Source organism: Hippopotamus amphibius, chromosome 14 (assembly GCF_030028045.1).
Source record: "Hippopotamus amphibius kiboko isolate mHipAmp2 chromosome 14, mHipAmp2.hap2, whole genome shotgun sequence".
Lineage (NCBI taxonomy): Eukaryota > Metazoa > Chordata > Mammalia > Artiodactyla > Hippopotamidae > Hippopotamus > Hippopotamus amphibius.
The window spans coordinates 71,980,701-72,006,353 of record NC_080199.1 but is presented as its reverse complement, the minus strand read 5'-3'; the positions used below and the strand labels follow the sequence as shown (position 1 = coordinate 72,006,353).

Genomic DNA, 25,653 nt, shown 5'->3' with positions numbered 1-25,653 from the left:
TTTCCTTAATCTCTGTATCCAGTCACCTAAACTATATAGTCTTCCTTGTAAAAGTCTACTTTATCATCGTCCTCAGCATTCCACACTAATGCCTGTCTCCTAAGCCTACCTATTCTCATATTTCTTTCATTGGATATTAATAACTGACCCTCTTTCAGGTACTTAGGGGGAGGGGGCTAGTGCATGTTAAAGTTGACATGTTAAAGGATAGTTAAAAGTAGAGAGACAAGAAATTTTCATTTATGAATAAAAATTTTTTTTCTGGAACTGTCAAATTAAAACAGGGGTCCAACTGTGGCATCCTGAAAGGAGGCCACTCACTGGAGACTCAGATAATGGCCTCTGTTCAAGGTCTAATCCAAGCAGGGAATCTGCACATTTTATAAAGGATAAGGAGGGGCATCCCAGCTTGAACCAAAGGATAGTGTGAGGGAAAAGAACCCACACCTTGAATGGCATAGATGCAGCACTGAGCCTTTTTTCTTTCAGAAGGGGCATCCCTTTTGGGAGCAAGAGCCAGCTGGGCTTCTGAAAATTGGTTCTTGGAAACTTCTGGAAGGGATGACCGCAGAGTCTTTTCCATTATTAGAATGAATCACAGAAGACAGAGAGCTCCTGGTCATTAGGAAAACCAGGACAAGAAATCACTTGTTTTCCCCTATGCATTTTCTTAGTCCATTTCCCTGGAATGTAAAAAAGAAGCTAAAAACATCCTAAATGTTTTGGGATATATCAGCTGTATTATGTCCTTGCAACACGATTTACCTAAAGCAGTGTGGTAACCAGAAGTATTTCAAGATAATCAAATACGGCATAATGCACACTTACATAATCAAAATAGTTAAATCCTGACACCGTAAGGCCGGGTTATGATACTGAGTCCAGCATCCTTCGTGTGTTTCATATTCTTATATTGATGGTTTAGCACAGCCAGCGTGAATGTCGATGATGTTATCGACAGCCGCTAAGAATATCCATTCTATTTTTCAGCCTCTCCCGTTGGCAACGGTTATATCAAGCCACCAGTTCCACCTGTTTCGGGCACACAGAAGGAGAAAGGGCCACCAACCATGTTACCCATCAGTGTGGACCCAGACAGCAAACCCGGAGAATATGTGCTCAAGAGTTTATTTGTCAACTTCACCGCTCAGGCTGAGCGCAAGATTCGCATCATCATGGCAGAGCCCCTGGTGAGTCTGCGCGGCAGACGCGCGTCTTTTTAAAGGCATCTTGACGCTGAATGTAGATTTCACAGCTCTAAGAAAGGATGGGTCTTTCCCTCTAGTTTCCAAATGTTTTCTAATATTATAGATAATTTTAAAAAGATAATAGTTGTTTCCTGATTTAAGAAAAAAATCGAGGATCAAGGACTTTAAAACAATCCTTAGCAAACACAGTTCAGCGGCTTGCTTCACCACTGCATTTAGGACACATGAGCATAATTTATCCTGGGACGTATTAACCGTAGAAAAATTGTGTTCATAGTCTCTGCTGTGTCTGTATACTTTAGTCAAAATCTTTTGTCCTATTTTTATAAATTATGCCTCAATGAGGTTGATTTTTTTAACCTAATAGTTATTTATTTATTTATTTATTTATTTATTTACTGGCTGCATAGGGTCTTTGTTGCTGCATGTGGGCTTTCTCTAGTTGTGGAGAATGGGGACTACTCTTCAGTGCGGTGCACAGGCTTCTCTCACTGCGGTAGCTTCTCTTGTTGAGGGGCACAGGCTCTAGGCACTCGAGCTTCAGGAGTTGTGGCAAGTGGACTCAGTAGTTGTGGTGCATGGGCTTAGTTGCTCCACGGCATGTGGGACCTTCCCAGACCAGGGATTGAATCTGTGTCCCCTTCATTGGCAGGTTGATTCTTAACCACTGCACCACCAGGAAAGTCCCTGTCCTATTTTTAAAGTAAAAGAAAAAAACCCGTCATTCTTCAAGGGGCTTCCTGAGCTCCCAGTGTGAGAACATATGGTCTCAGGGACATATTATCTGAGGAAGTTTTTTGGTGAGTTGTTCAGAAACACCACTCTGTTATTGGAAGACAGGAAATTCTTGACTTGGTTACCCTTAGGTCCTTTCTTAGACAATGCACTTCAATGTCAGTAGTCAGTATCTTTCTTTGCAAATGATTCTGCTGCAAAATAAGGCTTGTGCTTCAGCCTTATGTTAATTATTTCAACGAGGGCTCTAAAGACAGAGTGCTAAATCTCAGAAGGACAGTCAGAAAGGAAGAAAGTCCAAATGGAAGATTCAGATTACTTGTTTTCTGACCTTGGCAAGCCACACACAGTAATAGAAAGGAAAAGAATTCAGAGTGACGCAGCTTTCTATGAAGCTTAGCTTTGTACCTCCTGTGAAGAGACTGGACATGAAAAGAGGTCTGAGGTTGGCTTTGAAACATCATGGCTTAAAATAATTAAATGTAACATTGAGCCCATAGCCCAAGTCTCTTTAAAAAGAAATGTGTAACTTATGATACTTAGCATCATCTGTTAAAAATGAACTTTATAAGAATCACAATTTAAGGTTTGGCAATCACAATTCAAGAATATTTAAGTGTGTGGTTACCCAAAAGTTATAAACTTTGCGTTTTAACATTTTTATTAGATCAATGAATTCTAACTTCCTATTAAGGAAAATATTTTCTTGGTTTTACAGTTTAAATCATTTATAATAAATGAAACCTTAGTACTGTACCTTTTTTCCCATTCGCCGATGTTTTTGTGTTTCTACTACTCTTAATACCTAATAATAGCTAATATTTCTGGAGCGCTTACTATGTGCCAAGCACTGTGCTTAACTTATTATGTCCTTTAATCTTCACAATGACCTTAGGTAGGCAGTATTTATATTCCTGTTTATATTTGGAAAAAGCTGGCACAGAGAAGGGAAAGTAATTGCCCAAGGTCACACAGCATTGATTTGAATTCAAGCTGTGTCTCTTCCGCACCCATCTCTGAACCATTCTATACTCTACTGACAGTCTTTTCCATGGTTATCTCCATATAAACATACCTTCTTTTACTTCTTAAAACAAGCCAATACAGTGCTCCCCTGTAACTTGAGTCCAAAAACCACATACCCAAATTCCCATTGCTCAAAACAGTGCTGATCCCTGGAACCCTCTGAGCTCCTTGAGAGGTGCTGAGGCAGGCCAGGCCCCCTCCCCAACCCCCCTTACCTCCCCCCCATCCCTCGGCGGAGGGTGGGAAGCCACCTGGGCTCCAGAGATCACAGGGGAGTTTAAGGAGGAGAGAATAGGAAAGCACAAGGAAGAATCATTTCACTCCTTGACAGTGGAAAAGTGCCAAAATGGCAGGCCAGGGCTCTCTGAAATTGTGTATCATGGTGGATTTTTCCAGGAAACTGGGAAGTTGTACAGTAGTTGAAAGAGGTGCTTAGAAGGCTAGATCCTGAGCCATACCTGTTTCCAAAATAATAGTTTAGATACTGTTACTTAAGAATTTATGAAGTACAAGAGTTTGGGTTTAACTTTTTCATCTTTAGTTTACTCAGTTTGAAATGTGTTTGCCTGACATTTTTCTTCTTGGAGTAAACATTATGTCTGAAAAACTAACATGTATCACAGCATTCTTTTAATTAGAGGTAGACGTTTGCTTCCTTTCTGTGAGACAATTTAAAGGTCCCCAAACAAGAAAAATAGAAAAGAAAAAGTGTAAGCTCTCTTCATTGGCAAATCTTCATTGAGTGCTTGGGGTGAGAGAGTTTACTAGATGCTGATGGCCAAGTAGATGGACATTGTGTTTTTAGCTGAAGAAAGGTATTCAATCAATTTTCAGTATTGTTGCTTTTTATAAAAAGAGACTGTTCCCCTTGTGTTTCTTGGCAGAGATGTAAGCTTCTGTGCCATTTCCATTTCTTGTCTGCCAAAAAGTGCTTAGTAATTTTTGCCCTTGTATTTCCTTACTTATGGGATAATAAATGTAAGTAGATTCTGTGGCTTGTTACCTGATTCTAATGTAAATGTGTATTTGGCATTTTGTTCTATAGCCATAGCAAGAAGAGGTATTATTTTTGATGTATGTGTAGTACCTTTAAAGGGAATTCCAAATAAATATCCCCTACTATTTCTCTTGCTGAGGTTGACTTTGTTTAGAAAGACATTGAATCCTTTAAAACCCTGGACTTATGTGGGCTTGTATCATATCACAAGATTTTATTCTGTTATCTCTAATTAAAACTTGTATGGGAGTAGCAAGGGTAATTTTTAAAAATTTGGAAGCTTTATTATTTATGGGGCTACTCAGGAATCTGTGTTTTTCAGTTTTATTTTTGAAAGACTGAATCCTTCAGAATTCCACATTGGTTAGGCTGTGTGGGATCAGTTATATGCAATATCAAATTGAAGTTGTATTTATGAATTACCAATATCCAAATAGCTGACTTAAATAGGAAAAAAAGGACAGGAAACAAAAATGTTCTACCAAGATAAAATATTAGATTTTTTTCTTGTTAAACATCTTTCACTGGTTCAGCAGTATTGTTCTTTATATCCAAAAGATACTCATAAACATTTATGGATAAGTCAGTAATTTTACTCTATTCTTGTTGCTTCATGGGGTCATTTGATAGCATTTGCTCTTGGCCGATCTTACCATTATTTCACCTTTCCCAAGCAAAGTGTTCTAAACAAGGTAAATTGGGTCATCTGTATCTTTTTTATATTTTTATGTCAAAACAGAAAAGTACAGAAAACAATGTAACAGATGCTTTCCCTCTTGCCTCCTACTTCTTTCCTCTGGTTTAAATTTTCTTTTTCCCAAAGTATATCTTTTCGTAGTTCTTTAAGTAACAGTCAGTGGGTGGTAAATCACTCAGTCTTGTTTATCTCAGATGCCAATATTTTCCCCTCAACTATCAGTGATAGTTTAGCTGGGAATAGAATTCTGGCTTGACATTTATTCTCCTTCTAGACTTTTGACCTTGTATTTCACTATGTTGCCTCTAGCATTGCTGTTGATTTGTTATTTGTTTGTGGATTATTTACTCTTTTCTCTGTTTTCTTTGTCTATAGTGTTCTGTTTTCTGTAGCTTCACTACACTGTGTGTTTAGATGAGGATTTATTTTTATTTTCTTGTTTGAGACTATTATGCTTTTTGAATCAAGGGTTTATATATTTCATCAGTTCTGAAAAATTCTTAGCCATTAATTATTTGAATATCGCCATTTCTCCACTTTTCCTCTTCTCTTTTTCTGGTGTTCCTATTAGATGTACATTGGACCTTCTCATGCTATATTACACATCTTTTTACCCTTCTTTAGTTGTTTCTACCTCTCTGTCTTTTGCTACTGCATTCTGAGTAATTTTCTCAGATCTGTCTTCAATTCATTAATCCTCTCTTGGGCTATGTCTAATCTGTTGTTTAATGTGCCCAGTGAGAATTATAATTTTGGTGACTTAATTTTTTATTTATGGAAGTACTCTTTTAAAATCTATTTATGTGAGGGATTTTTTTAGGTGTATTTTGTTCCTTTCTTAAGTTTACAATTTCTATTTTGTGTCTTCAATCATCTTTCTTTTTTTTTAATCAGATTTTTGTGTGTGTCCTCTTTTAGGTTAGCCCAAGAGTCTTCACTGTCTAGGGCCAAATATTACATTAATTTCTTAGTTTGGAAGCCTTTGCACCTAGAAGGTGATATAAATGTAAACTCCAAACTCATTAAGACTTAAGACTGTGGTTTCAAATTCTTGAGGAGGATGTTGTTGTTATTGTTGTTGTTGTTTTTACCTAGAACCCAGGCAGCAGCCATTGGAATATCTTTTCATCTTCCTGTGCCAGTGCGTAGATTTGTCCATAGTCCACTGTTTCATTGTTTAGGACCAGACTTTATGTAGGTGTCTTATTTCCGGTGTCTCACCTCTCAAGGCTCACAGCTTTGTTTCCTGTCCCTAAATGGACAACAACAAAAAGCCTCCAGCATGATGAGACCAGTAGTCCTGTCCCTGTGCAGCCACTACGTCTCCTTATATCTTCCTGCTTTTCATTTCCCCTTCTCCTGTCTTGTGAATTCATTCCTGCATTAAAAAAAAATCTTATACTCCATTCAACATTTCCAAGTGTCTGTAGCATGTGAGCTTTTGCATTAGCTTGGTCTGTTGTCCTGCCAAAGCCCTTTGCAGAATTCTTGGTTTGCTTTTCATGCAGGTATGGGCAGCGTGGGTCTTTGCACTGTGAGGTTCCTGTGCAAGCAGATGTTCCCATGGCAAGGTGGGGTGTCCCCAAGATGAATAAAAGGGAGAGTGAGGGGCTTGTCACCAAGTCTTCCTCTTGTGATCTTGCCTGATGAGTCTTCCCTAAATACAACTCTGTCCCTTTCATTGTCTTATTCAGATCCTTCATTTCACACCCTTTTGCTCCTTGCTTTGCCTGCAGCCTACCTTTCTCCCTCCGTGTGTCTTTATGAGCTGTGTTTCAAATCTGTGCTTGCCTGTCACCATGTGTATAGCACCCTGTCCCCTCCTCTGGGAATGCCCCATCTCTTCACCCTGCCTGTCTTTCAAGGTCCAACTCAAACACCTCTGAAAAGGTTTACTTCATTTCTTCCCTGCTGACTCCACACAATTATGCAGATGTGCATATACACACCTCTACTTTATCTGAACCTCCATATCATTATCTCAAGCAAACTGCCTTCATTAAATAAGAGTATCAGAATAGACTAGAATAGAAAATATCAGAGTACATTATAGGTTTTAAGGGTAGATGTTGTTTTATGAAACTTTCAGTTGTGTATATATATATACCAGACCTTGGTATAAAATGTATATTTTTATGGTGAGTAGGGGCAGAGGATACAAATATTTTGTAAGGTAAGAAATCTCTTCACTAGTCTTTAAGTTGTTTACAGGCATTACCTATGTCTTATCTACACACACACACACAGCCCTGTGTCTAGAAAGTCTCCTTCAGATACTGTAGATAGTAAGTGTTTTTTGAATGAATGAATGAGTATATGAATGAATGAATGGATAGATGAACAAAAGGATGAATAAAGAATGCAAAAAGAATGTAGGATCCTGTATGTTTCTGAGGGTCATCTTGCCAACCTCTAAACCGCTAATAATGGATTTTGTTCTGTCCTTTGTACCCCTCAGCAGATGAATGCCCTACAGTCTGCTGAGTACAAGGGATGTTAATTCTCAGCCTTCTGCCTTGGGGCATCTAAGAATACCTCATTATTCATTGATACGGTCACCTGGTCCCACTTCACCCGAGCAGTGTGTGAAGAGGAGAGTCAGGATGACTCTTAGCGGTTGAACACAGTCTCAGAATATATGCTCTCATTACCTCTGAATCTCTCCATTTATACAGCATCTGTCACTGGAGTCACAGCCAATTACCTTCTCAATAAACTTTTCCAAAAACGCAAGACTCTTCAGCTTTTCAAAATTTGAGAGCTCCCATAATCTTGACTTTGCAGATTTAATGGAGAAGAAGAGATAAAGCTAGAGACAAAACAACTTTTCATTCAGCCTCATCTAGATTTGAACCCTCATTCTACCTCTTTAGTGTGGTGGGGCCTTGGGCCAGCCAGTCAGTCTCCCCTTTTTCTCATTTGCAGGAGCCTAGCTCGTGGGGTGGCTGAGAGAATGGGTGGAGCTTTGTCGTAATTCTTAGCACCTGCTAGGTGCTCAGTTGTCACCACCATCACCAGCCTCGTTGTCACCGAGGACCTGGTGTCAGCTAAGCAAAATGTCTGGTGTATTTCTCTGGCGATCGCCTGGTACTTCCTCTCCTTGTGTTCATTCAGAAGGAGTGGAGGCTTGAACAGGGTGGTTGGATGCCTGCCAGCACCCTGGTCTGGACCCTTTAGGGACTTAGGCTCTGGAAGGTGCCAGAGGCAAACAAATAAAAGTCTATAAGAGAAGGCAGCGCTGTCTCACCGTATCTCCAGCAAAATACTTGAGGCTTATGTGGGTACAAATTGTGAGGACCTAGGAAATGAAACCAGGGATTTGAGGTGAGTCCACGTTGAATAGTTTTCAAATGCTTTCCAAGAGGAAATTTCACAGGTTCTTGAGGGCAGGGGCCTTGGAGACAAGTAGGAACATCGTGGTGCCAGGTCGTGCTGGGAAGCCAGTGGCACAAAGTGTGAAAGGCTGGTTTATTCCACTAAGTAAAGCAAGTTCAGAAAATTTCAAGAACTTTCTTTTTTCTCATTCATATCGTTAAATTTATTGAAAACCTCAGAAGGAGAAATACCTAGTTTTCTTAAAGTTAGTCATCAAGTCAAACTGATTTTTCTTTTTTGCTGTTTTATTGAGATAGAATTGATATGTAATGTATTTGTTTCAGGATTTGATGTATGTATTATAAAATGATCACTGCAGTAAGTTCAGTTAACATCCTTAAACTCACATGGTTACACATTTTTTTTTTTTTTCTTGTGTTGAGAACTTTTAAGATTTACTCTTAGCAACTCTCTTTCCCCCGCCCTCCTTTTTTTTGGCCATGCCCTGCGGCACGTGGGATCTTAGTTCCCTGACCAGGGATCACATGCCCCCTGCAGTGGAAGCGTGGAGTCTTAACCACTGGACCTCCAAGGGAAGTCCCTCTTAGCAGCTTTCAAATATGCAGCCTGGTATTGTTAACTATAGTCACTATGCTGTAAGTTACATCCGCAGAACTTATGTATGTAATAACTGGAAGTGTGTACCTTCAAGAATTTCCAGCCACACTTCTCAGACTGCCTGTTTTGTCCACCCTCCTTCCCATAATTTGGCCAGTACACAAGAAACATGGTTTTTCATCACAGCCCTGCTACTAGCCTGTGCTTCCAACAAAGTCACGTAAATGTGATCCATCATTGTTTTCTCTTCTATGAAATGTTCACAGTCAAGCCCAGTTTTAGCTCTAATGTATGTAACAAGTGAAATATAAGCCTTAACTGTCCACATCTCTGAGTGAATAAGTCACGTCCCAGTGAGTCCGCCCAAGTTAAAGCTTTCATTGTCCTTCCAGGAACTGCAATGACACTGAACCAGGTACTGGGCCAGGGGTTTCATCTGCATCTACAGCCTATCAGCATAAAATGTCAACAGGAAGAAGAAATTCTAACTCACCTAAGACTTAAAAAGGAACTAATTTATTCTCTTTGTTAATGGAAACCTGCAGGGAGGAAAACATCTGCATAATCTCAAAAGAAGAACACAGGCCTTTCATCTTGTCCTTTAGCAGAGCCTGTGACTGAGCAGGAGCCCCGAGCTTGCCTTCCTGTAGTCTTCTGGCATTTAAAGACACTCTTAGGGTGAAAAGTTATGTGACAGTAGGAAGATTTTATTTTTGGGATTGCTTGAGCCTTGGTGGCCCCTGCTCACAAAATAGTTAATGGACTGGATACAGGCAGGAGCTTTCAGATATTATCCCTGTGTTGAGCTTGGAGCATAAGTGAGGGATGATAGACACTCGCGCATAGAGATGCTCACTGGGGAATGCTGAGATGGAGCCTTAATAGTCACAGGGCATGATCTAGCTGGTTTGCTAACATAAGAGACACAAGTCAGGGAATTTCTGTTATAATATGACTAAAAATAAACTAGAAGTAACCCCAAAATAGTTTCTTGGCGTGCAGGTGTTTAAAGAATCCAGGATGCCAATGTCTGTTGCACCCATACCACCAACCTGTAGTGAATGTGTCATGCCTTGAGACCAAGCCTGTAGGGACAGGGGTCACGGCCAGCTGGCACAAACACGGAAAGGCTGAGCAATTAGCTAATGACCGCATTACCGCAAGCTAATGTGGTTCTAGCTTCGGGCAGTACTGCCTGTTGACCTACCTTTGTTTCTTGGCCCTGTGTCTCAGGCTTTCAGCTCCTCCACCTGACGTCACAGGGCTGGCATCAGGACAGCTCTCCAGTTAACTCCAAACTTGAGCTGGCCACTGTGCTATAATAATGACACAGGTGACCCACCACCAACAAACTATGTACAGTGAGTGGTTCTAGCAGTTTTCATGAATCTGATTGTGGCTCTAAGTAAACAATGCCTTTGGTAAGTGAAATGCACACTTACCTGAGCTTCCTCTTAGGATTTTAGACTGGATCTGATGAGAGGTAAGAGATGAAGATTGGGATATGGTCTATTTGTAGTTATAAAAGAGCTCTTTAATTTTTTTCTTTTGGGGGGGTGGTGCTCTGACCCATGTACAGATTGAACATTCTGTTGTAGTCTTGTGTTTCACCTCTGCAGGTACCTGAGTTGTCTGCTGATATCTAGATATCAGAAAATATAAGACCCTTAAATGAGGAGCTTTTTTTTTTTTTTAATATTTAAGGAATTTTTGAATTAGGAATCCTGCTGCACTAATTGAAGGACAGAATTACTGCCTCAAATTCAAATTAAATTCGAATCTTTATATAGTGGAATTTCATGGAAACTATCATAATTAGTCATGCTTATAGCCTGATAGCCATTCACTAACCTCACTTTTGATACTTGAAAATAATATTTCATCATGCTCAGATTTGCAAATTGGTAGTTTTTTCCCGGTGTTACATGCCAGTCTTCCTATACCTCCCAAGTGTTACATGTCTGTCATCTAAGGATGTGTAAATAGCAGAAACAGCAGCTTTAATATCTCTCTGCACTGTGGCTTCAGGTCAGCTTCCCAGAAGGACAACCAGCTAGTGTTTTCAGCCAAACTTCTCTTTAAATAGAGGCTCCTCTTGCTTCAACAAACCTAATAAGGGAAATATAAAAAGAATAAAAATAATTTCTAGATTTAATTCCCTACTGAGTATAGTGATAGAATCAAAGTAATGCTGCCCTTAAAGGAGACTCAGAAACAGTTCAGGTCAGATAAGGAATATTTATATTACACTTGACAAAAGTACTAGCTTATTTTCCGAATTAAATAACTTTAAAAATAGCTACTTCTTAGCAAAGCAGCTCAGGGTGGCACCCATTACTTAATCTAGTAAGACTTTCACCAGAAATCTGAAAACTCACCCTAACCCAGAAAGAAAATAATATTAGTAGCTAAAACCAGACATAATTGTTGAAAGGTTGCATTTAACTGCTGAATGAGGTGATCTTTCCAGTGACCTCACAAACTCACTTTTTTCTGTGTACTGTTCAACTTGAAGTTTGTTTTTCTTGTTATGAATATTCTTGGATTCGTATAGATGAAAAGTTCTTTTGTGATTGTTAAATGGGGCTTTTTTGGCCATGAAATGAAATTTAATGCACTATGAGAGTAAAAGTTCGATTGAACTTGATAGCAAATAAACCATATGGAAAGTATCATGAAGTAATAATAATAATAAAACCTCAAAGGGGTTTTTATTTCAGCTTAATAGTATGCAATTCACTTCACCCATGGGTGAGGCCATGATTTTTCTGTCCAGTGACTATGAGAAGATTATCAAAGTTTCTTCTTTTTGAGAATACAAAACCAGGGGAAGGTTATTGCTGAAGTTATCCTTTTCTGATTATATGCTTCTTTTTACTATTTATAGAGACATCATTTTTAACACTAAAGATCATTTGAAAATACATCATCATTTTTTAAGTGACAGAAAATACCAGTGAAAATAAGTTTGTTATATGACATAATAATAAGCATTGAAGGCCCATTCCTACAAACACTGTGATATAATATCACTGTATTTCCACATAGCATTTTATGTTTTGACTTTCCAAGTCATTGATGCAGTTTTGGGCAGAGCAATCTTTAGCACTGTGGTCATTTTAACTGGGTAAAATTCCACAGGCCATGCTAACAATAGGAAAACATACTTTATTAGGTATTTTTGATTGTCATGTATTTATGTAGTATTTCTGACTTGATTCTTAAAATTCAGCATTCCATTTGATGGTATTTCCTGATGCCTTTAGGGGTTTCTCCTCAATTCATAAGCTGTAATCATGGAACTTTGGGGGAGGTTAGATACTATAACCTTTAAATATTTTTGATTGACTTAACATGTAGGTATTGCTTTTTTTTAAAATTGAGGTGTGTTCACATACCATGAAATTCATCCTTTAAAATTGTGCAATTCAGTGAGTATTCACGAAGCTGTACAATATCCACTGCTAATTCCAGAGTATTGCCTGTTAATAGCACTTTGAAAGATAAAGTATGTAGATTTTGATCTTTTTTTTTTTTTTCCAATTCTTTATCCCCCGGAATTTTCCTTTTATTTCTACCAGAAAATCAAACCTTTTTTTCTTGGTTAAAGTAATTGGGTCATTTCAATTTTAACGGGGAAGTTTTGATTAGCTGTGTGAATTTGGGTATATAATGAATATGATGTAATGATTATCATGAACAGGATGCTGCCTGTGAAATTGCTGTTTTTATCTCATGTATAAAACAAAAATTCAAGACACCTAGGGGCTGTGGAACTTCAACAGGAACGAAAATACTTACCCTTGAGTCAAGCCCAGTTCCAATTCAGAAATGGCGGCAAGGGCAGCATCCCCCTTCACTCGGGTTCAAGCTATTGGCCCAGATGACGGCGCTGGGTCACCACATCCCACCTGAGAAGAGGTTTCTCTGCGGTGCCGAGTGAAGTGGTTTCTGTTCTCCAGTGTCGGCTACTGACCTATCAGTAATACCCTGAGAGGCACTTGGCTGTAAAGGCTCGCAGAGTGTGTATCACATTCCTTTCCATCTAAATAGATGCCCCGTACATACCAGATTGGTCAGTCAGGATGTTCTAATTCCAGAGGTTCCCAGCCAGCACGTTGGGATCAGTGTCTTACCCATAAGTATCAGCTCTGTGGCTTCATCCATACCCCCTTGCCCAAGGTTTTCTGGGATTCCCGGTGGGCAGCATAATACACTGTGAACTTCTCAAAGGCAAAAACTGTGATGCTTATGCTCAGGATGGAGGGGAGAGCGAGGCAGTGGTTCCCCACTGCTAAAGCTCCGTTGTTCCTATCAGCATTGCCTCCCCTCCTCCCTTTGGTCTCCAAGAAAATAAAATGCCTTTCCAACAGATGAGGAATTCTTCTTCTCAGTCATTCAGTGAAGTGCTTTACCTTAAATCAACATTATTAAAGTACAATTTACACGCAGTAAGCTACAGGAGTTTAAAATCTAGGATTTGACGAATTTTGACAGATTTATACACCTGTGTCAGCATCGCTTCAGTCCAGATGCAGAACATTTCCACCAGCCCCAGGAGTTCCCCATGCCCCATGCAGACAGCCCACACCACCACCCGGGGCCTCAGGATATAGATTAGCTCCCATTTTATAGAATTTTGTATAAGTGGAAGCCCTGGTTTGTTTCACTCACCATAATGTATTTGAGGCTCTTCCATTTATTATTTATCAGTAATTCGTTCATCTTTATTGCTGAGTAGAATTCCATTTAACGTATATACCACAGTGTGTTTGTTATCTTTGAATGGTCTTTGGGTCAAAAAAACAGTGTTTGAGTACAACTTTAACCAACACAAGTCTTTTTTTCCTATTCTTTTTCAGGTTCTTTTCCATTGTAAGTTATTATAAGATACTGAATATAGTTCGCTGTACTATGCAGTAGGTCCTTGTTGTTTCTCTTATATATATGGTAATTTCTCTTATATATATGGTAGTTTGTATCTACTAATCCCAAACTCCTATTATTTCTCCCCGCCCTCTTCCCTTTGGTAACCATAAGTTTATTTTCTTTGTCTTTGAGTAACCAGCATGTCTTGATTTCCACAAACCATGCTAATAATTATAATAATTATATTTTATAAGGCATTTTTGATGATAGCTGATAGATATAGGTAAATAGATGGATGGATAGTACTTTCTAACTTCCAAGTGCAAGTGACTATACTTGAGGCTGTGTATTACACAAAGAGGAATAAGACAGATTTTTATAAGAATAACTACCATCTTTTGGCTTACCTGTCACGTTTCAGACTCACTAATTTTCATATTAACCCTGGCAGATAGGTGATAATAATAATAGTTCATGTTTCTGTAGTGCCTACTGAGTGCCAGACACTGTTCTTAATACTTGAATACATCAGCTCACCTAATTTTCACATCAACATCATGAGATATAGGCACTCGTATACCCCACGTCACATACAAGGAGACAACTTGTCAAAAGTCACACAGTTAGTAAGCAGCGGGGCTGCCACCCAACGTGGACCATGCATCTCCTGGATCCTTGCTCTTAACCACTGCACTGATGGCCTCCCTAATTATCAGTTAGGGAAGCTGAACCTGGGAGATTTAATAAAACCTTACCAAAGGTGGTGTGGTTAGGGTTAATGTCCCGATTCACATCCTGGTTTGATTGACTCCGAAGTCCAAGCTCTCATCTACCTGGGAAAAAAATGTGTATGTGAATAACCAGGATGACATTGGTTAGGGACACAAGAACTAGAGAATACCAAAAGAACTGCTAAGAGTAAAACCACTGTCACTTCTTGTAGGAGTGACCAGGGAAAGTGTGGTGGAGTAAATGAACCTTGAAGGACACGTACAATTTTTTGATGAGAGGTGGTTTGGTTGGGTCTGAGAAGAGTGTGTGTGTGTGATGTGTTAGTGGTGCCAGAAGATAAATCAGAACATGGTTGACTTCAAGTCCCCAAGAACATCCCTGGGGAATGCAAACAGTTGAGGCGAAAGACCAGCCTATGAAGGATACAGAGAAGGGATGTCTAAAGAAGGAGGAGGAGAAAAGGTGGGGATGGAATGATTCAACTGGAAAGAAGGGAATCGTCGATAGTATTTCATTGCAGCTGAAAGATCCAGAAAGAAAAGTACTGAAAGATGGCCACCAGATTTGTCATTTGCAAAAGTCACTGGGGCTTCTGGGGGGACTAATTTTAGTGGTGCAGAAAGAGTAGGGGAGGAAGGGAAGACAGGAAGTGTAGACCCATCATTGGAGAACTAAGGATGAGAAGAGAGCAGAAAGAAAACAGCAGCCAGAGGTGGATGTGTGGTGAAGGCAGGTGCTAAGATGCAAATCTCTAAGCGTGTTGATAGCTGAGCAGAAGAGCCAGGAGACAGGCGGAGGTTGACATTTGGGAAGTGAAGAGCTGGCTGACTGTCCAAGGTCGCAGAGGAGGCAGGGAAAGGTCCATCCATGTGTAAATGTCCACTCAGTGGACGTAGCGTGCACAGTTGGGATATACTGGGACAAAGAAAAATCCAAAATACCCACAAAATAGAATGTAAGCCAGAAACAGATCAGTGAAGGTGGCATCTTACTTTTCTTGGTAGCTGCTGTAGTTTAAAAAAAAAAGAAAGCCTGTGAGAGCTGCTCTTTTGTTCAATTAAAATGAAAATTAACTTTGTAGCCAAATTTAATTGAAGTTTCCCCTCCAATGTTCAAATAATAAATTTGTCCTTGGGACTGTTAGATTTGGCAGAGAAACTGGCTTCTCAGAAATGTGCAAAGCCAGCTGCAAATAGGACAGATTCTCTCAAGACTTCCTAGTTTTTAGAAAAAGTGCCAAAATATTCCTACAGATTTGAATCTACCTTCTCATTTCATAGAGTGCCAGGCAGCACCTTACTTGCTAAGTAACTGATTTGAGATACTCTCTATCATTGTCTTGATCTTGGGATTTTTCCTCAATAATTTGGTTAAGAATCAGCGTATGTTGTCTTGTTTAAAGAAATCTGTTTAGTAACTGAATAGAATAAGAGGGAAACACAGTTTCATCCGTTTTGATAAGCCCCCTTCTTCCATTAAATCTCCAATGGTTTTTACTAGTGCTCATGAATTCTTGTTAAGAAACTAGCCAGGTTGGCGTGAAGTGATGCTTATTTTTACCTGTGGACGAACAGAGGCACCATCAAGGGAGCTGAGTCTTCTGCCGGAAGTTCAGTGATCCCTGCAGGCAACCAAGATGACCAGAGTCTATCTTCAAGATGACTCAGATTGCCCCTCACGTGGCAGAGACTTTTGGGGAGAAATGGTCAGTATTCAGAACTGTGACTTGTCAGGCTTGTTCCTTAGATCTGTTTCCATGGTTGAGTCAAAGTTGGCACAAATAAGATCTGAAGAAAAAATGTCAGACGTGAAGATATTTTGAACATCATTTTCTTTGGTTCATCCTGAGGGAGGTGCGTGCCGCTGTGTGCAGAAGGTCCTGGGTTGAGATGCTTTAGTGGCATCTCACCAGTCGAGCCTACAGCTCTCTGCTCACTACTCATCCTCCCCGTGTTCTGGTGAGGGAGAGGGATCCCAGTTGTGAAAGTTCAGCTCTGAAAAATTTTTGTTAACTACTCAAAACAGACGTGTATTATAAAATTTCACTGCTGATGGTATCAAAATCCTGAGTCAGTGATGCATAAACATGTTCTTTTTTTATTTCTTTTTTTTGGTAATAAATTTATTTATTTATTTTATTGGCTGTGTTGGGTCTTTTTTGCTGTGCGCGGGCTTTCTTTTAGTTGCGGTGAGTGGGGGCTACTCTTTGTTGTGGTGTGTGGGCTTTTTTTTTTTTTAATTTATTTATTATTTTTTGGGGGGTACACCAAGTTCAATCATCTGTTTTTATACACATATCCCCATATTCCCTCCCTCCCTCAACTCCCTCCCCCCACCCTCCCCGTCCCAGTCCTCTAAGGCATCTTCCATCCTCGAGTTGGACTCCCTTTGTTATACAACAACTTCCCACTGGCTATCTATTTAACAGTTGGTACTATATATATGTCTGTGCTACTCTCTCGCTTCATCTCAGCGAATTGCCATGGCTTCTCTTGTTGCAGAGCATGGGCTCTAGGTGTGTGGGCTTCAGTAGTTACAGCACATGGGCTCAATAGTTGTGGCTCATGGGCCACAGGCTCAATAGTTGTGGTGCACGGGCTTAGTTGCTCCGTGGCATGTGGGATCTTCCTGAAGCAGGGATTGAACCCGTGTCCCCTGCATTGGCAGGCGAATTCTTAACCACTGCACCACCCAGGAAGCCCCTAAACATGTTCTTATAGTCAAAAACACTGTGCTTTCAAGACTTGAGAAGTTTGGTGTTTGTGTTTTTTTTTAAACCTGGTTGTTTTTATAGCATCCCACCATTGAAAGGTTTTCTCTCAATTATGTATTAACAATTAAAGTCGCTGTAATAATGTTTGTTTTTTTTTTTTAAGAGAGAGGGACAATTATCCTTCGTAATATTTCTTTCCTACTTTCTGTAATACAGCTTTCTAGTTACACTTGGAAGCTTCCAGGAAGCTAAAATTAAAATTTTAATTAATGTTAGTGGGAGTGTGCGTTGCCCCAGGAAAAGAGGTGGAACTTAGTTTCAGCCCCTGAAGATTATGAAAGAGGTTACACAGTTTAATCTTATCTAGTTCCAATAATAGTGGTATTAAAAGGAATTTTAATAGTAGTAATGACTCTCAATGATTGAGTACTCTGTGTCTTCATCTTTCAGTTCCGTGAGGTAGGTTGCATTATGTATCTGCATTTTATCTAAAAGTAACTGAAACTTAGATTAGGTATCATTAAGATCTAATAAGAGACCTAGGATTCAAAGTCAGATCTCTCAGGTTCCAAAGTCCATGCACTGAACTGTTATATAATAATTAAAAGCCATTAACATAGCATCTCATAAGCAAGGATGGTGACATAGTTAACAAATTGAATAAGCTCATATTAACTCTAGTGACATTGCTGGGTGACATGTTTATTAAAATATCTCTGAAGGCAGTAATATTGGGATGGTTTGAGATTAGTGAAGTCCTACCTGTGTGGGGCACATTGGGGGTTTTTTTAGGCCACTAAAACTTCAGAAGTAGAAGGTGATTTATTAAATAAGTCCCTTGTATCCCCCAAATAAAACACCTTTTGATACAGAAGACTCTCTAGAGTTGTCTCACTGCCATGTCCTGCTGTACTATGGCCATCTTTTCTCTTATAGATTACAGAGAGGCCCAGTGTGAAAAGACTGTAAAGTGAAAATGTAGCTAGTGTGCACTGAAATTGTTTGAAAATTGAGGCAGAAGTCAGTGGCCTCTTTAGGTAGGTATGGACACAAAGAGCTTTTAGAGTTTGTATTTTCTTAAGGGAGGGAGAGGTTGGAACGTCCCAAGGTGTGAGAAGCACAAACAGGGACCTTTCTCTTTTCCTATGAAAATGCTGGAAACCCCTACAGGTTTCTTCTTGACAGGAGAAAATCTGTTGGATGGGCCGGGACAGCAGTGCTCTTTGATTCAGGGGAAGCAAACTCCCGAAGGAAAGCCCACAGGGCAGACTGAGAAGAGCAGCTTGCTTTTCACATAGCAGGCGAGAAGCTTGGCGTCACCGCTCTGCCCCCCCCCCCGCCCCCCCCCCCCCCCCCCCGCCACTGCCCAACCCGATCCTGGCTGGAAATGGGAGGAAATGGAGGGAGGGAGTGTTCCTTCTGCAGCTCCGTTAGGAAAAGATAGAGTTGGGTAAGTACTATAGAAATCAGTTTTAAGTGACTTATTCCATCTTAGAAAGTGAGGCATTATAAAAAATTTTCTTTCATAATAACAGAAGTAATACATCATGTTCCCCTGTTTTTTAGTTTTTTGTTTGTTTGTTTTTTGGAGAATTTCAAACGTGGTCAAGTGGGAAGCCCATGTAATGAATACAGTGACCAGCAGCAGCAGTTATCAACTCATGGCCAATTTGTTACCCTCCCAGCACCTCTTCCCAATAGAATTGGGTTGGCTAAAAAGTCCGTTCAGGTTTATTCCATTACATCCTGTGTCTTACGCTAACCCAATGTATGTGAAGCAGGCGCTAAATACCATGTCATTTAATCTGTAAGTATTTCAGCGTGTGTCTCTAAAAGATAAAGATTCTTTTTTAAACAAAGACCATTACCACACCTAAAAAAATTAAAATAATCCCATAACCTTGTCAAATATCTAATGTGTTCAGATCACCAATGGTTTCATGAATGTCATACTTTCTCTGAAGAGATTATTTGAATCGAGATCCAGATCAGATTCACATTGTGCAATAGCCTTTTAGAAAAATTAATAGGCTCCACCTTCATTTTTTTTAATGTATGTATGTATTTATTTATTTTTTGGGGGGGTACACCAAGTTCAATCATCTGTTTTTATACACATATCCCCGTATTCCCTCCCTTCCTTGACTCCCCTCCCCTCAAGTCCCCCCCACCCTCCCCGCCCCAGTCCTCTAAGGCATCTTCCATCCTCGAGTTGAACTCCCTTTGTTATACAACAACTTCCCACTGACTATCAGTTTTACAGTTGGTAGTATATATATGTCTGTGCTGCTCTCTCACTTCATCTCAGCTTCCCCTTCACCCCCCGCCCCCTCCCAAACCTCGAGTTCTCCATTTTTTTTTTTAACTCTTTACAACTTTTTATTGATGAAATATCTTTTTTTTTACTTCAGTTTCCTTCAGTATGAGTCTTGCTGATTGCAGCTCTGTGCCTTAGTGTAACCTATTCCTCTTACTCCTTCCTAACTCCTGTATTTCCTGAAAAGTGGAAAACTGGAAATGATATCTAAAGGCTTGATTACATTCAGGGTTTTGTTTGTTTGTTTGTTTTTGTCAAGACTAATCCACTAATGTTTGCTTCCATCAGGAGGGGCTTAATGTCTATTTTGTTCTCTTTGTGCTGTTGGCAACCCCCGATGTTCAATGCCAAGTCTCACGATCTTTTTGGTTTGCCCATCTCTTCTGTTCACTGTCACCCAGTGGCTGGAGCTTCTGGGCAAGATCGAGTTACAGACTCAGGTCTCCCAGCTTTAGACTACTAAGAATTTTCAAGGATTCATGACCTAAAGTTTTGTTTTTTCACAATGATTTTTGAAAAACAAACATATCATTCAATTAATGAACCTTTAGTAAATAAATTTGTACTGAAATACAGAACAAAGACAAATTTTAAAAGTGTACAAAGCACACTGTTCTTATTGGACAAATGGGACTATTATTTTGAGCCTCCTCTGTTCTAGTCTATTTCTACTTGTTCTTTAAGTGCCCACTGTTTATTCTATGTCAGTTTCATTTTACTGCCTATTTAATGCTCTCTGAGAACCAGGATTTCTTGAATGTGCAGACCTTGGATTCTTGCAGACCTTAATTCCATGCGCTGATCTCCTGCAGGAGAACCTCAAGCAGAACCAGGCCTCTGCAGTGCTCTTTTCTCAAGTGGGCATGAATCTTATTGGTCTTTGCCCTGTATTCAGATGAGTCTCTTATGAGCTCAAGCAAGTTTGTCTCTCTCCTTTCTTCCATTCTCCCCTCCTTTCCTTCCTTCCCTCCCTCCCTTCCTTCTTTCCTCTCTTCCTTCATTCTTCCTTTTCTCTTTACTTTTTAGCCAGTGATACTGTCTTCCCTGGGTCTACTTTTTAACCTCTTGACACTAATAAAATCTATGTTGATGCAAAGATAATCTTGGGAATGTTAAAATGTGAACTCAATTCTCTGTACCAAAGCTATCTTTCCAAATTCATAGGCGTCTATTCATTTAATAAACCCTAATAATAAGTTTCAACTCCGTACTAGAAGCGTAGGGAGACAGACACGTTACGACACATTGGAAATGCTGACAAGAATAGATGCAAAGTGCCATGTGACAACAGATGACTTTGCCTGGGAAAAGTGGGGAATGACTTCATCTTGGAAGTAACATTTAAACTAAGTCTTCAAAGAATATGATGAAGGTGGCTTATTTGTGTAAGAACAATTCAGGAGAGCTTTGTGTAAAACTATGTTGTTTTACTGGGGCATGGAATTCAAGTAATTGGCTAATGGACTTGACTTTTGAGTATAGCAACAACCTACCCCGTATTAACTTTGCCTGCTAGACATAGTGAGGCTTGCCATAGGCTCTTTACTTCGTATGTATGCAAATATGTGAGCATCAAACATGTTTATCACCATTCCCACCCAGTTAGTAGTGGGAAAAAATGACTTTTAGGCATGGGACGTTCCAGGATGTGGGTGGGCACAGTCACCCTCCAGCCCCCACTGTGACAGGATCTCACCTTTTAGGATGAATGGACAGCAGATTCCCAAGGTAAGGACTGGTAAGGTATTGCAAGGGTCTACAGATACACATGTGTATCTGCCATTAGGTTTTTGTTTTTTTCTCCCCCAAGGCTGCGCCATGCATCATGCGGGATCTTAGTTCTCTGACCAGGGGTCAAACCTGTGCCCCCTGCCTTGGGAGCATGGAGTGTTAACCCCTGGATCCCCAGGGAAGTCAGGGAAGTCTCAGCCATTAGCTTTTTTTTTTTTAAATTGAAGTGTAGGTGCTTTACAATATTGTGTTACTTTATACAGTACAGCAAAGTGAATCAGCTGTACATATACATATATCCCCTCTTTTTTTTGGATTTCCTTGTCATTTAGGTCACCACAGAGCATTGAGTAGAGTTCCCTGTGCTGTACAGTAGGTTCTCATTAGTTATCTATTTTATACATAGTATCAATAGTGTGTATATGTCAGTCGCAATCTCCCAGTTCATCCCACCACCCCCATTCTCCCCCTTGGTATCCATACATTTGTTCTCTCTGTCTCTATTTCTACTTTGTAAATAAGATTGTCTATACCAATTTTTTCAGATTCCACATATATGTGTTAATATACAGTATTTGTTTTTCTGACTTCACTCTGTGAGACAATCTCTAGGTCCGTCCATGTCTCTACAAATGACCCAATTTCGTTCCTTTTTATGGCTGAGTAATATTCCATTGTATGTATGTACCACATCTTCTTTATCCATTCCTCTATCAATGGATATTTAGGTTGCTTCCATGTCCTGGCTATTGTAAATAGTGCTGTAGTGAACATTGGGGTGCATGTGTCTTTTTGAAGTATGCTTGTCTCTGGGTATATGCCCAGCCAGCCATTAGCTTTTGACTGAGTATATCATGGTCTCCCATATAGATGTATCCCCATTTCCTTAATGTATATAAAATAAGTATTGTTACTATTATAGTACAAAACCATTTAAAAGTATCATTGAAATCATAGTTTTAGCTCTGTCGTTATGTATGGTTTTAAACAACAAGATAGAATTACTATCCTGTATGTTTCGGGTATAAGTCTATGTTTGATGGTTGAGAATTTCATGAAAAAAAATTTTTTATGCTACTCTCTCACTTCATTCCCCTTTGCCCTCCACCCCCCATGTCCTCAAGTCCGTTCTCTACATCTGCATCTTTATTCTTGCCCTGTCACTGGGTTCATCAGTACTATTTTTTTGTATTCCATATATATGAGTTAGCATACAGTATTTGTTTTCCTCCTTCTGGCTCACGTCACTCTGTATGACAGTCTCTAGGTGCATCCACCTCACTACAAATAACTTCATGAAAATTTTTGATATTAAAAGGGATCCTCATAACATGGAGAGTGGTGAAGGCTAGACAATATTGTAAATGCACTTAATGTTGCAGAATTGTACACTTAAAAATCGTTAAAATAAATCTTTCATTGTATGTATTTTGCCACAATGAAAAAAGTGTATTAAAAAATTCCTTTAGCTTAGAACAGAACACACAAATGCCAATAAGAGCATCTCATAGTTGAAGAAACTGGACATTATTAGCCTAGAGCTTTGATTAATTTGGCAACTGTTTAACTATTACCAAGCAATGCCCTGCCTGGTAATTTTAAGTGCTGGGAAAGAACAGAGGGTCCTGCATTTCTGCAGCTTGTAGTCTGCTGGGGGTGGCAGTCAGCTCATCACTCTTGGATGTGTAATTGTACAGTGTGATGTGATTTTGCTCTGTGATAAGTGCTATAAAAGGAAAAGTATAATATACTTTGAAGAGAAAATGGTTATTAGCCGGTAAGAACACAGCATTCTCTTTATTTTAGATGAATACACATTTTGAAGCTGTGTATTTTGCTAAATGAGACAGAGCAGTTAATTCATATGGTTCCTGGTCAAGCTTTAGGTACCCAGACTGAGCTGATCTCCTCAAGAACAAAGACTCTATGGGGCGAGGGTGGAGCTTACATCTGCCTTGGGTGTATGTCATCTTTTCAGTGGAGAGAAGCATGGAGAAATGAGGCAGGGGAAGGGTCTATGTGATCAGCAAAATGTAAATGGAATCTTTCTAGGACATCATCGTTGGCTAAAGTAAAACATTATTTTTTGATGTATAGCTTTTTGTATGGTTTCTAATCCTACATCAAATTTGAGTCAATATTAACTTCCAAAAAAAGAGAAAGGTACAGATAAGGATAAACAGTTATCAAATGCCCTCCTGAAAGGTCAGTTAAGACTTCCTAATGTAAACAAAGACATAATGGTTAGGAAAATTTATTTCTATAGACCTTTGTCACTACCCAGATTATTTTTGCAGAGATTTGGGTGTGTCGAGAGTCAAAATATTATGTTCAAAATTTGCCAATTACACCTAGTAAGTGTGTGATTGGTAGGCTGTCCCTCAACATCAGACTAATAATTAGACCTTATTTTGTTTCTAAATCCTGGGACCTGGAATATTGTATCACTTTCAACTTTTTATTATCTGTCAAGTCTCAAGATAGGTACTAAAATGTCAAACGAATTCCCTATTATGTGGTTTCCATTGAAAACACAGGACGACTTCTAACATCAGGTATGTATTGTCTTGGTCAAATGTGTGAAGGAAGATGAATAGCAAAAATCCTGGTGGTGATGATCAAACACTATTCTTTAAAGTTTGACTAGTAAGGAAGAGTTTCTCATGTATTTGAAAACTGGCATCTCTTCCTCCCATAAAGGGAGAAAGAGATGAGAAAAATTTTAATAATAATGGCATTTCTTTTGTAATATTTAAGAACCTCTTGTAATTTTTCTTGTCTATATTCCTTTCTAGGAAAAGCCATTGACAAAATCTCTGCAACGTGGAGAAGACCCCCAGTTTGATCAAGTATGTAATATATGTTATATGCTGGGTTTCATTTATTTCAAGATGTGCAAAGGCAAGGGCTGAATGGTGTGTTGATGAACTTCCTCAAAGAGGATACAGGAGGGTGATCTTAGGAACTGTGTCCTGCAGCTTTTTACAGAGATAGCTTATAGGAGATGTTTAGTAAATGTGATTGGTTTGAATTGGAAAGAATTGGAGTGTTGAAATAATACGAGTAGGTCCTCAGTTGGTTGTTTTCTGAATCTTTGAATACTAGAATTAAAAGAACTGAAAAATAAGGAATTTCCATTCACAAACGTATTGAGATTCTTCTGAATAATGGTACCATATGACGATCAGATCTCTGCAGTAGAGCTTTCAGCCAACGTTTTGTCGAATGCCAACTATCTGCTCGACACAGCACTAGGCTCTGGTGATACAAAATCTAGGGCAAATTTTAGCCCTTCAAGAATGTGCAATCCTGTGAGAGAGAGACCACCTGAGCAATAATTATAAAACAATGTAGTAACTTAGATTCTAATAGAGAAAGTGATACATGAACACAATTGCTTAAGACAGAATAAATACAAAGAAGATCCTTTGAAAATGGATCAGGACTAGTAAAAGGACTTCCATCTCTAAACAGCGGGTAATAAACATAGGAAACCAGGATCTTATAGACGCTGGTTGAGTCATTTCAGGAGGGCTTTCAGTGTGTTTAGAATGATGGATGACAGAATATCAGAGGAGGTTGCAGATGTGTTTGTGGTGTTTCCTAAACATCTGCAGCATTTAATGACAAAGAGGACAGAATGCTCTTCTTTATAAACCTCATTTGGTGCCAGTGGCAGAGACAGAATCCTGCTGGATGCACCATGGTCTGATCTAATACAGGGGGGTGGGGGGGTGTATTGTCTTATGGAGAACACACAGAGAGTACGCTTTCTGCAATGCTTTGAAATTGCCTGTAATGTGGAATCAAGAGGAAAATGCTTTGACTGTTCAAGTTCAGACTTGTTCGATCTGAAACTGTAAGGACTGACTGTAGAGACAAAATCCACCGTTCTCTATTTTGTAAGCTGTTGGCTGAGGGCGACCTCACACGTTCACACACTCTTGGAAGGCTGGTGTGGCCCTGGCTTTGCGCTGTGTCGCTGGCAGGCTGTTTCTGGAACGCTGGTGGCGTGGAGTGTGGGCTTCGTCTCTCTGTGTCATGGAGCTGTCTCCTCTCCTCGTATCATCCTTAGTTGCTGTCACCTGATTCTTCATGGGAGGTCAGGGAGCTGGGGTGAATGTTTGGGCTCGTTATTTTGGAACTGTGGCAAGTGTGGCTCTTTCTGTTCTCCTTAAGAATGCAAATATTATCTTCCATAATTTTTCACTCTGTTTTATCTTCTTTGTCTCTATCCTCTTAGATTATCACTGTCCTTGCCTCAAAAAAAAATTGTTTTTTTGTTTCTTCAGCTTAATGTACTCCTTTCTGTTTTTCTCTGGCAGAATAGTACTTTAGCATTTTAACATTACATATAGTAGTTATCCCAAATAATTTGGCTTAGACACAGTTTCTCAGTTATTACTCAGCACTCTATTTCTGCATTTCAGCATTGTGGGAAAGAGACTTTGGAAGTAGACAGACCTGGATTAAATCCCAACTTTGCCACTTAATTAGCTATAATACTTTTAACCTTGCTGCTCAGAATGTTGAAATGCAGTCTCTGCCCTGATCTACTGAGTCAGGTTCTGCAGCGTAAGGAGATCACCAGGTAACCCTCACACACACTGACGCCTGAGAACCACCGCTTGTAACACATCTCTGTGTATTAAAAATGCTTTAGGAGTGAACCAGCAGTGACACGGTCACTGAGAA

At 39.6% G+C, this 25,653-nt stretch overlaps 1 protein-coding gene across 7 annotated transcripts in view; it reads left to right on the top strand.

Moving 5' to 3' along the window:
• Positions 1 to 25,653, top strand: part of FRY (FRY microtubule binding protein) — a 307,260-nt gene that overhangs the window by 118,790 nt on the left and 162,817 nt on the right. For all 7 annotated transcript variants that reach the window (XR_009049071.1, XM_057707897.1, XM_057707896.1 and 4 more), the window contains exons 2-3: positions 991 to 1,190; positions 23,754 to 23,807. Coding sequence is in view for 6 of the 7 variants with exons in the window: in XM_057707897.1 (XP_057563880.1) it covers positions 991 to 1,190; positions 23,754 to 23,807 (254 nt within the window). In the remaining variant the exon portion in view is untranslated. The remainder of the gene's footprint in view (positions 1 to 990; positions 1,191 to 23,753; positions 23,808 to 25,653) is intronic.